The following is a 14,678-nucleotide window of genomic DNA, read 5'->3' as shown; positions in this document are numbered from 1 at the left end:
TAATACGTTCGTCAGGCAAATGACTAATCAGAAATAAATATGTACTTTGAAACATGTTAACTATGGTGTGTTATTATATAACAGCTCAGTTTTCATGATCATTAATATTAAACAAAAAGATTTTTTGAGAGGAAAGTTTTTCAGTATAAAAACTTTTGTAAAACACCCCAAGTAAACATAATACTAATACATTTTATAGTAAAGAAATTCGGAGAGTCGACTAGAAATCACAGTGACTTGTTCAAAAGACAATAATATTTTTTGTTTTAACTTAAACTCAGGAGTACCCAACGTAATGTGACGCAGAATTGGGCTGAGTGAGTGGCATTCTCTTGTTTCAGAGATCCTTTTTGGGTCACGAAGCTAGTGAAGTAATCTTAAACCTTAATAAAATTTAAGTAATCTTAAACTTAAATATTGCTTCATGAAATTTAGAATTTTTGTTTTAATTAGGTATATATTACCACAATGAAATAACAAACGTTAAAATATCGAGATTATAAAATGTAATTATTGATCCTTAACCTGTCTTAACTATAAAGACAGCTGTTGTGTTACTCTAAATTGGAGATTATTCGTTAAGCCATAACTTTCACTGTCGTCTATGATACAGGCAATTTTACAGTCAAACCTATTCAAGTTCAAAGAACGTAGGTATTTCAGTGCATAGTTCCAAATATGGTTCCATTTATTAGGGTATAACTAGAAATGTACCTACCTAAAATATGTTTCTGTGAATTATAAAATGACTGAAATAATTGATAATTTAAGGAATCATTCGTATTTAAAAAAAATCTCCTAATCAACCATGAGTTTCATATTAAAAATATTAAACATTTCTGCTCGGCTCATTAAAAATATTAAAAACCTACGTGTGGGTTTCTCGCTAAGATACACAAATTATGACTTCATTATTTTGTGGTAAATCACTCAGTCACCATTAACGATTTAACGTGTCTATCATTCAGGCTGGTCTAACTAGAAAAAGTTGGCAAATACATTAGGTACAAATCGTTAGGTGACAACCAAAACTCACCACAAGTTCATAGCCATAGTGAACCATATTATTATTAAAATAAGGTTGATTTTTGTTTAATTATTTTTTATTGATTAGTGAGTTTTGCTTGTCACCTTACAAAATATTCGCCCTGTGTAAACAAAGCGTCTAATCATATTGAAGTAAGACGGTAAAATACTGGTTTCATGTAAGGCGTTCGAGGAAGTATCGTAGCTTACGTAGATTATAATGAACCAGTTCATCCGTACCTTATTAAGAATACCTTTAAGTCTAAAATCATCTGGCAGTGTCAGCCAGGTCTTGTCGTACATAATTCCCTATTCACCTTAAGTGCAGCAGTTAACGAAAATAACAACAGTTATTCGCATTTGGTAACAGCACTCATTGAGAATAGGAAAATACAACGATATTACAAAATTTGGAATGTGAACTCAAAACTGTCGATGAAAATAATAATAAGTATATCAGACTTTGTAATAACTAACCAAATGCGAATATCACAGATCCGTTTCGACTTATGTACACACCAGTGGCGGCGCGTCAAACATATCCATAGGCAAGCCGGGGCTAATTTGGCTTACATATTTCCTTTACAACTTTGCTCAAACGTCGAAAAACAGACAAGCCGGTAGGAATCGGCTTTTATGGACGCGCCGCCACTGGTACACACAAAGACGCACTAAGTAACCAGTTTGTAGCCCTAGCCATTTTGTAGTTTCAATAAGGTACATAATGGCCGTTTAGGCCCGCTTGCACCATCCCACTAACCCGGGGTTAACCGGGTAACTCTTTTCGTCCTGGTGGTCATCTATACCAACCACCTATTTACATACTTCCCCTTCAAAATTGACAATTTTTTTTTCCCTTATTTTAGTCATACATTACTGTACGCTTGTCATACTAAAAATTGTATTATTAATAAAAATTTGTGACACAAAGGGGTAAACCGTTAACCCAGTGTCAAATAGTACTGGTAACCATGGCAACTCCAGGTTTAACCGGTTAACCCCGGGTTAGTGGAATGGTGCAAGTGGGCCTTAGTGTGTCTACGTTGGTACTACTGCACTTAAGAGAATTCATGTCTGGAGCGTCGTTCATAACACCCACGAACGAACAATTTCTGAAATTTAAACAGTCAATTTCAATAAAATGCCAATATGTTAGTGAAGTTGTTCCTTTCTCGATTAAAAACAACTGATATAACGGTTTATTTCCAATTACACTTTATTAAATAAGGTTAAATTTTAACCTTATGAACGCCACTGTCATCTGTAGGTACATGACACAGAAGGTGTACGTAGGATCTTTGATCGCAACGATTTGTACGGACTTAACACTCAATAACCGGTATTTTAATACCTAATTTTTATCGAGGTTAGTCCAACAATTCAATACTTTCTGCTGTATGGGGGAAATAAATATTTAAAAAAGAGGAGTCCAATTTCTAACTATTCAGTAGCGTTCTAAGGCTTTAAACATAATGTCATAAATCAACAAACAAGTTTCTAGCTACATCTACAATGTTATTGTTATGATAACTAAACAAGGTTACAACCAAAATACAATAAGCGACACAAGAAATCATTTCTACGTCATACACGATAGACACCACTCATATGATTTACTTCATACTCTCACCATACATTTATTAATTCAATTACAATGGCTACAAAATGACAAATAATGTATGAATATGTGTATCATTACAATGACAAATAATGTATGGATATGATTAATGATCAAAACCTTAATGAGGAACAGAACACAGTAATATGTCACTGTCGCGTCTCAACAAACTTAGCTGATTTAAGTACATTTAGCCAGGCATTCTTGTTTGCAAGATTGTCCAACTAATACCTACTACAATAAGCAATGTTAACACTGAGCTTGAACTATGTGCATGAGTACAGTTTAAGGTCAAATGGCGTAAAAAGAATTCATACTGTTTCTTCTCACCCTGGGTAAAATAGATAGTTTATCTTACCCCACCGGACCTTTTGCAATTTTAGCCGACATGTTCGTGGTTTACAACTTAGCTAATGTAGATTAGTTTTAGCTAATGTGTATGTACTTACTCCGGCGTCCTGGCACCAGGCGCACTGTGATCCCCTCGTGAGCTCGAACTGCAGGAGAGCACACTATTAATCATACTTTAAACTGATTAACTACCTTTGACCGCCACAGTCGGTCTGAGCCGAGCCGACAAAGGTTACAATATAAAAAAATAAACCTTAATATCTAATAAAGTTTACTATTGCCTATTATAACTTATATTAAATAGTCTTAACACTCGTGGCGGTCAAAAGGTAAAAAAAAAATCACGAATACTTATAGCAAAACATTCCACTGACAACACTCGTTAAGGGGTGTTAAAAGCAAAACAAAATCAAGACTTACCTGAGGAATTGTTATATTTTTTAGTTTTATTCAGTAATATTTTTTATTATTTTAATCACAATAACATACCTATAATTTTTATGGAATCTTTGTCCTTAATAAAATGTAATCAATACGGACAAGCATGTTTTTTTTAACATTTACTGTTAGAGTTTATCGTTTTGTGTGTTTGTGTATAATGCTTGCAATAAAATGCTTACAATACTTCCTATTCCTCCCACTATTCCGCTTAAATTTCCTTTTCGTCTCAAAATGACGTTTTAAACATTCAGTAGTTCGATAATACTAATATTAATGAGAGAATAATGAAAAATATATATCCTAACTAAAATTATGCCCTAATTTTAGTAGCTTAAGGTGTCTTAAAAATAACTCATTTTAAAAGTAATCATTTATTCTCAATATACATAAATTCATTGATCACATAATTAAATTTATTCCAGACTAAACATGACAATAATTAATATATAACACATTTGAACCTACGAAATAATAACAAATCAACAATTTAGCCTACAATATTATATGCTTATTTTATTATTAATTGTGTAAAAAAATATTGCATAGAAAAGCTACTACAATAACATTACACACTTTTCTTAAATTATTGTGATATTAAGTGTTGAAGATTAATTCTAGAGCAAACTGCCAATCTCTTATGAAATCTCTAATTGTAAATATTTATTTGTAAAAGTTCAATAAAAGTGCTGATGCATACTAAATGGTGTTGGTATGTTGATATTATTGTAAACATTACACAAGCTTGCAATAAAGTTAAATAGTACCTTTTTTCACAGACAAGACTGACAACTTTACACCCAAGGCCAAAAGTATGAAAACAAGCTTATACTTTGATAGAAAAGTTTGATTTTATATTATTCATTGACGAATTGAAAACAATATGGTAAAATTAATAATAGAACATTTGAATAGTAAATTACTCAAATGCTGGCTATGATGGAGAGGAGGATTTTTGTATGGTGTCCAGAGAGAAATAAGCCCTTTTGAAAAGACTGTCTCAACTATCATCTTTGTCTTAACTTTTTTTTTCTTTTCGACAATATTTTAGGATATTTTGATATGTAGCGGGAATTTTTAATATTTTGGGGTTGCCCAATGCAAATTTTAGGATACAAATATACAACAAAGATAGATACATGAGACATTAAAGAAAACAACGTTGTTTCCATACTTTTGGCCTTGGGTGTATGTCTATTATACCTAGGTCTTCAATGTCATTATATCACGTCTATAGCGATGATAGGGTTGACAAGTTATTGTAAATAGGTCCGGCGGACCAACGTACTTTATCTATCACCGTCTTCATAGCCTAATTGTGATTCAAGTAGCTTTCGTCTTTTGTGATAGGGCTTTTTCGAGCAGTCATCTTTATGACTCAGTCGTCACGGTACTATTGGATGACTTTTAATTTAAGATGAGATGAACCCCGAAATTACTATGGAAATTGGTTTTACATAAACTTCTATATTTTATCAACCGAACATATTCAGCCCGCAAAGTATGGCATCATGTCACCTTTAAAAAATATTATAGTTATCTTCTATGTTGTTTTGTCCAAGGCGATTAAATGCTTATAAGTCAAGTTCCTTGAATTGATATCAGTGGAGTTATATTAACGATATGTTACAAATCTATGCTAAATCTAGACTAGTAAGGCAAAGTTGGATATATTTAATAACTTACTAAATATTATCTGATGTCTGATTTAAAAAATCATAATTTAATTTTTAACAAGCACAAACCCCTGCGAACGATGCTATTAAGCTTAGAATAAATTTAAAAGTGGAAAAAGTAGTAAAAAATAAAGTTATAATGTCACCAAACCTGTATGGTATGCCAATAGATATCACCTATGGTGGTTAGAATTCCTACAACAAAATATAACCGCAATAAGTACTTAAAATCTCAAAACTTTGCAATACGTATTGCATAGAAATACATCGATTATTATCATCACGATTCTAAAGCTCGGCATATGTTATCAGTCACCACCTTATGTATTCACACGGCATAAAAAATGTGTTCAAACTTCAAACATAGATGCCTAGATTATACATACCTATTGAAACCCTAAGTTTTATTTCATTTCAACGTCATACTGTTTCCAAACTGAATCACTTTAATACGTGACAACTCGATATTGCACACACAATTCTCCGAATTATTGTCTTTATCTTATTAAGTACCTTTTTGTCACGTATAGGCGACGATAAAGCGTTGTCGCGATAAACCGCTCCCTTACGACATAAAGTCCTACTTCTATCACAGTTAAATATAAGAAACAATATATTTTTGACATTTAATAAAAACTATTTCTGTGTCCTTAGTGAAAAAAGGTATAAGTCTCGGGCAACGCGGTTGTAAATGGGTATAAGTTCCAAGTAACACCTATGCCCTTTTACTCCTAAGCTGCGTGAGACTTGTACCCTTTTTCACTAGGGCCACAGATTCTGAATGTCAGGAAGTAAGCTACATTTTAAGCTTCACATTAAAAAGTAAAAATTAATTAAAATCTTAGTAGCTAAATGGAAAAATCGTCACTACGTTAGTCCATCTTTAAAATCTGATTTAGGAGCGCTCAAAAAAATTATCCATAGTAAAAAAAATAATTTGGAAAATTGTAAATATATTTTAAAACGTTACTTTTACTGGCTTAGTAAACAGTATGTCCTTATATCCTTAAAACAGGTTAAGAACGGAATTTCATAGTTGCATAATGCGCAATATCAAACTTTCTTTTTAATTTTTGCCTTTTCCTACACGTTTTCTAACATAAGTGTTTTTTGTAGAATTAACTAGTTTTGCAATAAAGATTTTTGTGCGTGAACCACTCCATTTAGATAAAGTTGCGTTACTTTAAGTTTTAAATTTGTGCAAACTGAGCAATATAAATTTGAGCAATAATAACTCTTCTGACAAATAAATAATTTAGGAGACTTTTTGGCAAGGCGCAGATAGTCTAAGTGAGATCTCGTGATGTCTCAGTGACAAGTTAAGAAGTGATGTCTCAGTCAACTTATACACGAAAACAATAAATATATCGTCGATACCAAACTAACAATTCTAATAATCTTTGTATAATTTCATATATTAACCATAATATACAATTAAAGCGACCCTAACAGACAGTGCATTTAACTAAGAACTTTTTGAAATAGACATCATCCGTTTTCAACAATAAGTTTAAGTAGGAAGGCCTCTGTATTCGCGTTACCTGTGTATTTAAATTATGCCTACATAAATTTGTTATTTTATTTATTTTTAATAACATACAAAGAGATCTAAACATATTAAAGATGATATTTTAATCTTCAGATAAGCTGCTGTTTCATAATCCTAAAACGATCGATATCACGGGCATTTCGAACGTCAATTTCTTTGGACACATTTTTGACGAATTCATTACGATTTGATGGCATTTCTGGTTATTTGGCAGTAGTCGGGAACATCTACCAGACAGCCAAAAATATCATCAAGTGTTGAAACACTTCGTCAAAATTGTGTGTAAAATATTTGGGGAGCAAAAAATACTCTGACTCTAACAATATTTAGTATGAAACAAAAGCCTATCCATTGATCAAAAAGTAAAGGTGACAGTCCATTTTCACAGCTGCACTACCGTTCATTTTACTATGGAAATTGACATTAACACCGATGCGTTCAGTACCAGTAGTACAGCTGCGGTCAGAAATGGAATGTTACCATAAGTCTTCATTCTTATTTTTTTTCAAAGGCCACTATTATCCCAATATTTAATTTTGGTAACAACCCTTTATAAACAATACTTTCAATACTTTAACCATCACTAGGAAAACGAATTCTTTTCCTGTCTTCAGCTGCTAAAACTGCCCATAATAAATCTTAGCAATATATACACATAAAAAAGGAATTAAATGTTAATCCAGTCAAAACATTAAAGTCATGCAAAAAGTCCACTCGTAGAAAACTTCACTTCACTGTAACAACACAAACTGGGAAAGAAAATACCAACTCACTTTAGTCACTATTTGTTCTTTAGTTGGTATCTTCAATGTTAATGCAGGTCACAAGCACATGCTAGTTAATCTAACACTTTAAAAATTCTCAAGAAAACATGACACATTTGGCTTAAAGGACTCGCATCCGGGCCACAATTGTTTTTTTTTTAACAGCCCACATTGTCCGTAGCGTCAGTTAACTGTCTGTTCCTAGTTTTGTCCCGGAAGGATCCGAAGCCTGAGTCGAGGGTGTGCGCGGGCGACGTACCTATGACGATGCGCGGCATGTCGCACTCCTCGCACTTGTCGAGCAGCGGGTGGTTGAGGAACGTGCACATGTGGCACTTCCACGAGGCCGGCGGCCGCTGCCCCGTGTAGATGTTGTTGTAGAAGTTATCGGACTCTTCTTGCTCTGAAATGTGCAACCGTCCGCTTTAGGGTGGTATTCCACCTGTCCAATTTCTTTTTCTATGCCATTGCGTTTCACTTTCTCATTAAGCAAGATTGTGATGCGCTATACACATTGGACAAAAATGTTGGACAGATCGAATACCACCCATAGTTATATTACATGATTGTATGATAGTTATAAACTTATAAATGCCAATAACTTCCACTGACGCAGATAAAGAATTTTACGAGGGTGACTGCCATCTGACCTTCCATCCTAGAAGTCTTACTGGGGTTGATCCGGTTTCCTACCAAAGTTTTTGACAATTACTGGTAAAAGATCATATTGTTTATATCTTATATCCTCCCAAGTCAACTGCAAAGGTCAAGTACTTTAAAGCCTTACCTAAACTCGGCGCAGACAACTCTACACGCTTGGTTAGATGATCGCACTGTTCCCTCAAGCGTTGTACATCATCGTTGTCGTTGCGCTGGTGATGGTAAAAGTGCCGCTAGTACGCGAGCTTCCCAAGTCAACTGCAAAGGTCAAGTACTGTAAAGCCTTACCTAAACTCGGCGCAGACAACTCTACAGGCTTGGTTAGATGATCGCACTGTGCCCTCAAGCGTTGTACATCATCGTTGTCGTTGCGCTGGTGATGGTAAAGGTGCCGCTAGTACGCGAGCTTCCCAAGTCAACTGCAAAGGTCAAGTACTGTAAAGCCTTACCTAAACTCGGCGCAGACAACTCTACAGGCTTGGTTAGATGATCGCACTGTGCCCTCAAGCGTTGTACATCATCGTTGTCGTTGCGCTGGTGATGGTAAAGGTGCCGCTAGTACGCGAGCTTCCCAAGTCAACTGCAAAGGTCAAGTACTGTAAAGCCTTACCTAAACTCGGCGCAGACAACTCTACACGCTTGGTTAGATGATCGCACTGTGCCCTCAAGCGTTGTACATCATCTCTCAATTGTTGTCGTTGCGCTGGTGATGGTAAAGGTGCCGCTAGTACGCGAGCTTCTCGAGTCAACTGCGCGAGGCGGGTGCGCTCCTGTGCTAGCGCCCGCGCGAGGCGCCCGAGGCGTTCTTTCTGACGCTCGATGAGGGAACGGTCTGAAACTGTTTAGGATAATTTTATGTATGAATTATAAATTCTGGCTAGCAACTAGCTTGGCTAACAACTAGGACTTCAGTCTCATCAAGTTAAAACAAAGTCTGAAGGTATAGTGATCAGGACAGATCATTTCAGGTTATAGGTCGTATGATACGAAAACTGATTAAACATCTAAAAACTCAAAAATGCGCGTTTTGCCAAAGATAAAACCAAGCTAGATTGATTTATCGCCCCCAAAAATATCTTAGTAAATTTAATCGAAATCGTTAGAGCCGTTTCCGAGATCATTTATATATACATACATATAAATAAAAGAACTAGATAAAATAAAATCAACATGCATGTAATGAACAGTAACAAGAAAAGTTTACCCGTCCGTTACCTATTCAATGATGTAAAAGTAGTCACCAACCCACTCATTTTTTATGCATATTCAATGAGACAAGACAAAGCCAATACCAACGTATAATATAGAAAGGGAAGATATCAATATTTATGAGTAAAACCAAGGATAAAATTGATCTTCTATGTACTTTAATGAATTGGGTAAAGTGTCATTCTATAAAACTTGCTAACTATGTAAACCAACAGCCATATTGAAACTGTCACTGAATGATGATTTCAGTATTATTATTATTGTGGTGTTGTGGGTCTTTGAGTGTCGCATCGACCAGCATTGATCTATTGTGACGGCCCTTTAAAGTTCATTACTAATGATTTCAGTAAGGCGGTTTGTTAACATAGTTAGCAAGTTCCATAAAATGACACTTTAGTGGATTGGGCAATAAAACAGACATTTTAGTAAGTATGTTGGATTTGAAAATGGAGCTTAAGTTAATCACAAGTATCACAACATAGTGCTGCCTTTATCTTATAAAAATCAATTTAGGGAGCTGGCCACAACATGTATAGTAAATAGTTAATTCAGTCATCTTTTACAAACAGAACTCACTGTGCGGAAACATGGTCGCCCTAAATCTACTTGGCTAACCCCCAGCAGGGGGTAACAGGACGGAAAGAAGAGACTCACTATGTGAAGATTCTGGTGGTGCAGGCGCTGCGCGCATCGGCCTCGGTTCCAGGCGCTCCTGCGCGGCTGCTGGCGCGGGCGGGGGCGGCGCCCGACGCCGCGGGGGCGCCCGCGCTGTACTAGGGCTCACCGTCACTAACACATGCCCTTCAAAATCATCCTCCCTATCTCTCACTGGACTAGCCATGTTCGATGTTGGTGTACAAACTGTTAAATTAACCGATGTTATTGGTCTCGGACTGTGATAATCTTCTAACCATGGATCGTAGCCATAATCCATATGACAGTTAACATTGACTGAAACATTGACAGGAAAACGATCCGGTCTCTCTGAGAACCCTCTTTCAGGTCTGTAAGTCCCAGGAGTTGGCTCTTTAGGGGGTTCCTGGGGTTCTTTTGGGGGTTTTGGAGGGGCTGGTGAGACAGATCTACACGGCTCACTCTCTGCGTGGGGCTTAAATGCAATATCTGGATTTGGTTTGATAAAATCAAGTGTGTTCGGCCGTTTTGGTTTCTCCTGTACTGGTTCTTTTGGTGGTGGTGAATCAGTTTCCAAGGTTTCCTCCTTTACTTTAGGCTCTTCTTTGTTACTAGTCACTTTCGGTTCCTCTTTGTTAATAGTTTTCTTGCCTTTACCTTTCTCTAATTTCTCATGTAAATTGCATCTTACTTTGTTACTTTTAAGTATCCTATAGTTTGTGCTCTCTGGCTCAGGTGGGTTAGACTGAGGTGTACTAACTTGTTCTTTAGGTGTTACGTTTGTCAACTCCAAGTCACTTGGTGATTCAGCACTGTACTTTGCATAACAGTTGTCAATGTTTATGACGGTGACTGGAGAGGAATTGTTGACAATTTCCTCTTTGATAAAGGTTTTAGGTTCAACAACATTTTGATTAGCGTCGGTGTTTACCTTATTGTTTTCATTCTCATCTGTAATGCATGTGCTTAGTACAGCTGTTTGAGGTGCTTGGCAAGGGACAGCGTTAATGGCAGTTAGTTTAGGGGCCTCATGCTTAAATATAGGCTGGTTCCGGCACTTGGCCGGGGTGCTGAGCTTGTGTTCGTGGTGGCGCGCGGCGGCGGACGACGACGCGTGGTACGCGTGCGTTAGGGAGGCCTTGACTTCGCTGTGCAGTTGCGTCTCACAGGCTTGCTTGTCGTGGCAGTACAGCTCGATGGTGCTAGACACAACATGGTCGGGTACGCTCGGGAACTTCTGCTTGAGCTCGTGGAACAATTGCATAAGCGATATGTTAGTGCAAGCACACGGAGAGAGGCTGGCGGCGCTCTCGGTCGGGGCAGACATCGCCGCCCATCCTCGCGGAGCTTCACGCCGCGAATTGTGCCCTGCCCAGGACACCGGAGAGCGCGCGCGAGCCGCCGCGCATCCGGACGACACTTATTTACACACCAAACAGCGTATTTTCGAGTACGTGACGTCACAATCACTGAAACCACTTTTGCACCAGTTACGTATGCTTTCTCGCACTTTCGCGGCCGCCAATAATCATGACTCGTTAATCTCTACGTTACACATGTGACGAAAACGAACTCGTAGCGATACAAGGTTGATTTTTTTACATCTTTTGTTATCATTATGCCAAAGTTATTTTTCTTTCAAAGAATTGCAACATACTGCGTCATGTTTAGCTTAGTATTACTTAATTTATACGCACGGTTAATAAATGTAATGCTTTATAAAGTAACACATTAGCACTCCAAAAAAGTACAAAGGCAGTAATTATTGTACCCAAAAATAAACTACGAAAATCGCAGACATGTCAATCGGTTTCTGCCATTTTCATTTTTGATAATAGACTAAAAAAATATTCTTTTTTGCATTACTTTTTCTCGATAAACTGATTCCAGTTTTCTTCTTCAGTAATTAAAGAAAATAATTAAGGATATTATTCATTGGAAGTCTTAATATTATTATTTTATAGACTTTATTGTCACATTAGTATGATTATGAAATCGTTTAAGGAAGGCAAACACCCTGAAACACCTTGAATTTGAAAAGAAAACAAAACAAAAAAGTCAAAAGTCACTTGTCTATGAAAATATCAGTCGGTTTCAGTTAATTTTATTAACGCCTGATAAAACAACTTTTTTTTAAATGCTATTAACCTTTAAAATGTATTATAAAACAATGCAATATAATTGTTTTACTAATAAAATGGAAATGAAATCTAGCTCATATTTGTCTCTATAATGTAAAATAATCTTAGTTTGTTTGAGTTAAAATCTAAAGATTTTATATCAATGTCTTGAACAATATCACATTCAATCAAATGTCACCGATGTCACTGTCAATCTTACCAACAATCTCAACGCGATACGAGACGATTTTGTTTTTTATTCCGTAAATTAATAAAATTAATCGTTAACGCCCCATAATGGTTGATGATTTGCGTAAATATTTGAACCATTTACTGGAAAAGTATGTTCACAGTTCAAGTTGCACGTAAAGTGAGCGGAAAGCATGTTAACAGTTTTAACTTTGTTTATTCACGTTACAGAGTAAATGGCTTACATAGCATAATAATAACGGACAGAGATGGAGTCCCTCTGGTGCGGGCGGTGACTGAAAGGGCGCCGCAGCTCGCCCTGAGGCCTAATTTCATATCAACGTTCGGTATGGCGACTGATCAGGCCAGTAAACTTGGCTTAGGAAGGAACAAGACTATTATATCTATGTATTCCAGCTATCAGGTAAGATACAAAGAAATTAAAGTGTTATAGTCATTCTCTATCGTTTAGGAACCATTCAATCGTAAGAAACTGGTATATTTTAGTGACCTGACAATTAGCTTTTTACATTTAAAATTTGTTTGGCACAATACTAGAGATCTTGATGGGTTTTGGCCTATAAAAAAAAAGGACTAAGTAATTTGTAGCTTTTATTGTATTATTTATTGTTTTATTTATTCAAATTTTAATAGTTTATATTCAATTTTAATTTTAATTTTTTGTTTACATTTATGTGATTCATATTAATAGGAATTTTTAAATTATTATTTTTGACATTTGTTGACAACCAATTATGAGCCTTGTAGCTTGAAATAAATGAATTTTTTTTTATTTTTATTTTATTTTATTTATACCTAAGATGCTTTCACTACTAAGCATGCAGTCAGTAAAATAAATAAATAAAAGATATTCATTCCAAAAGTTTGAACATATGTAGGTACCTACATAAAGAAGACCTACTGCTAACTTCTTTTTTAACACAACATAATATGCCCTACATTAGGGGTCCGGTTCTTCAAATAAAATTACCATCGCGGTCCGTTTCTGCTTGAGTTTATTAAATAAGCAATAAAATAAAATAAGTCGGTGGTTCAGACCGCCTAAGGTGACCCCTGTCCTACCTTGTTGGGCACCACTTTATATTGGTTAGGTACATTTGACATATAAAGTCACGTGCGTCAAAACAAGATGCGATAGACATGCTGCTGATTTATTTGTGTTTATTAATATGTACAATAATTCCATTTAAAGCTTTTAAATTTCCAGGTGATACAAATGAACAAGCTGCCTCTAGTGATAACTTTCATCGGCAGCGACAACTGCAACACCGGCCACATCCTGTCTCTAGAGAGTCAGATAGAACCGTTCCTAAAAGACCTGGCTGCTGTCGTCCAGGATGCACCTTGAGAGTGACTAAACTAGTTAACACAAACCAAGTCAGATCAAGCTATAGTCGGATGGTTTTAAAATCCGGGGATTGAGAGATTGCTATTGCATTTTATTTTGCACACGTAATTACTGGTTTAGCATAAACAGGTAATCTCTCAAGTGGATTTCGACATTTTAAAACCATACGACTGTAATTCTGTACAGACTTTGCAGTGACAGAGTGTGGCATTTCCACCAAAAAGAGGAGTGGAAGGAGCAATTTCACACTTTGTCATTGTCATTTCAATGTTAATGCAGTGATAGCTTATAATATTTTCCAAACTGAATGGTAAAATCAGTGGCAGTCCTAGAATCAGTCAGTCTCAAAAAAATAGCATATTTATAACAGCATTTTAACTATTCAATAAGTTAAAATATCTTTAAAAAAACAATTATTTTTGAGAATGACGATTTTCTATGATTTTATTATAAAAATGTTTTTTTAAAATTTACTACTTGCTTTATTTATAACCATAAACATAATACTTACATTGGATACAATATTAAAACTAAAGTTAAACTAGAAATAAAATAAAAATACAAACTATAAAATATACTTACCTAAAAATGTTTGTAAATAATTGATGTTAAGATACTGTATTCTAAAATGTCTACTTATTTGTAATTTAATGCTTATTTTTTACTTGGTGCCAAGCTGTGGCTAAGTAGGGTAATTCAACAATAACTGGCCACCCTAGACTAAAAATGAATTCTGTTTATAGGTGAATAGATTTCATTTTTAGCTTAGGGTGGCCAGTTATATTATTATTGTTTCCAAACTTACTTATTGTGTGTTAAGAAAACAATTGTTATGTAATAAACAATTTCATTTATTCAATTATAATAGATAAGGTAAAACACCTTCAAAGTAATTTAACATTTTGTACAGCAATTTTATCAACAAATAAATAATATTTGGTATTTAAAAAACTTTTTCTAAATACTAAATTATGCATAGATAAAATCATATGAAAATTTTTCTATGCGGTAATTTCGCATTTTTGGAAACCTTCCAATGGCACGTCAATTAGGTAACCACTGTCCCACCGGCTGCC

At 35.4% G+C, this 14,678-nt stretch overlaps 2 protein-coding genes and 1 long non-coding RNA gene across 5 annotated transcripts in view; 2 read left to right on the top strand and 1 right to left on the bottom strand.

Moving 5' to 3' along the window:
* The window catches only part of LOC134672622 (uncharacterized), a 61,398-nt gene that overhangs the window by 27,125 nt on the left and 19,595 nt on the right, over positions 1–14,678 (top strand). The window lies entirely within an intron of this gene.
* On the bottom strand, positions 2,056–11,771 carry LOC134672568 (proteoglycan 4). Of its 3 annotated transcripts, XM_063530512.1 has the most exons (5): positions 9,946–11,771; positions 8,693–8,920; positions 7,682–7,825; positions 3,094–3,141; positions 2,056–2,138 (listed from the first exon to the last, which is right to left on the bottom strand). In XM_063530512.1, exons 1-5 carry the CDS (start codon positions 11,249–11,251, stop codon positions 2,113–2,115), a joined length of 1,752 nt encoding a protein of 583 aa, XP_063386582.1. In that variant the 5' UTR covers positions 11,252–11,771; the 3' UTR covers positions 2,056–2,112. The 3 variants fall into 3 exon arrangements, 2 of the variants coding, with proteins under 2 accessions (XP_063386582.1, XP_063386581.1); XR_010099353.1 differs by lacking the exons at positions 2,056–2,138; positions 3,094–3,141 and adding an exon at positions 3,792–5,745 and having other exon boundaries at positions 5,882–7,825; XM_063530511.1 differs by lacking the exons at positions 2,056–2,138; positions 3,094–3,141 and having other exon boundaries at positions 3,792–7,825.
* On the top strand, positions 12,263–13,950 carry LOC134672612 (ragulator complex protein LAMTOR3 homolog). Its single transcript, XM_063530567.1, has 3 exons — positions 12,263–12,385; positions 12,465–12,657; positions 13,462–13,950. Exons 1-3 carry the CDS (start codon positions 12,342–12,344, stop codon positions 13,600–13,602), a joined length of 378 nt encoding a protein of 125 aa, XP_063386637.1. The 5' UTR covers positions 12,263–12,341; the 3' UTR covers positions 13,603–13,950.

The sequence above is a fragment of the Cydia fagiglandana genome, chromosome 17 (assembly GCF_963556715.1).
Source record: "Cydia fagiglandana chromosome 17, ilCydFagi1.1, whole genome shotgun sequence".
In the NCBI taxonomy this organism is placed as follows: Eukaryota; Metazoa; Arthropoda; class Insecta; order Lepidoptera; family Tortricidae; genus Cydia; species Cydia fagiglandana.
Note: the sequence above shows the minus strand (reverse complement) of the source record. Positions and strands in the feature narration are given on the sequence as shown.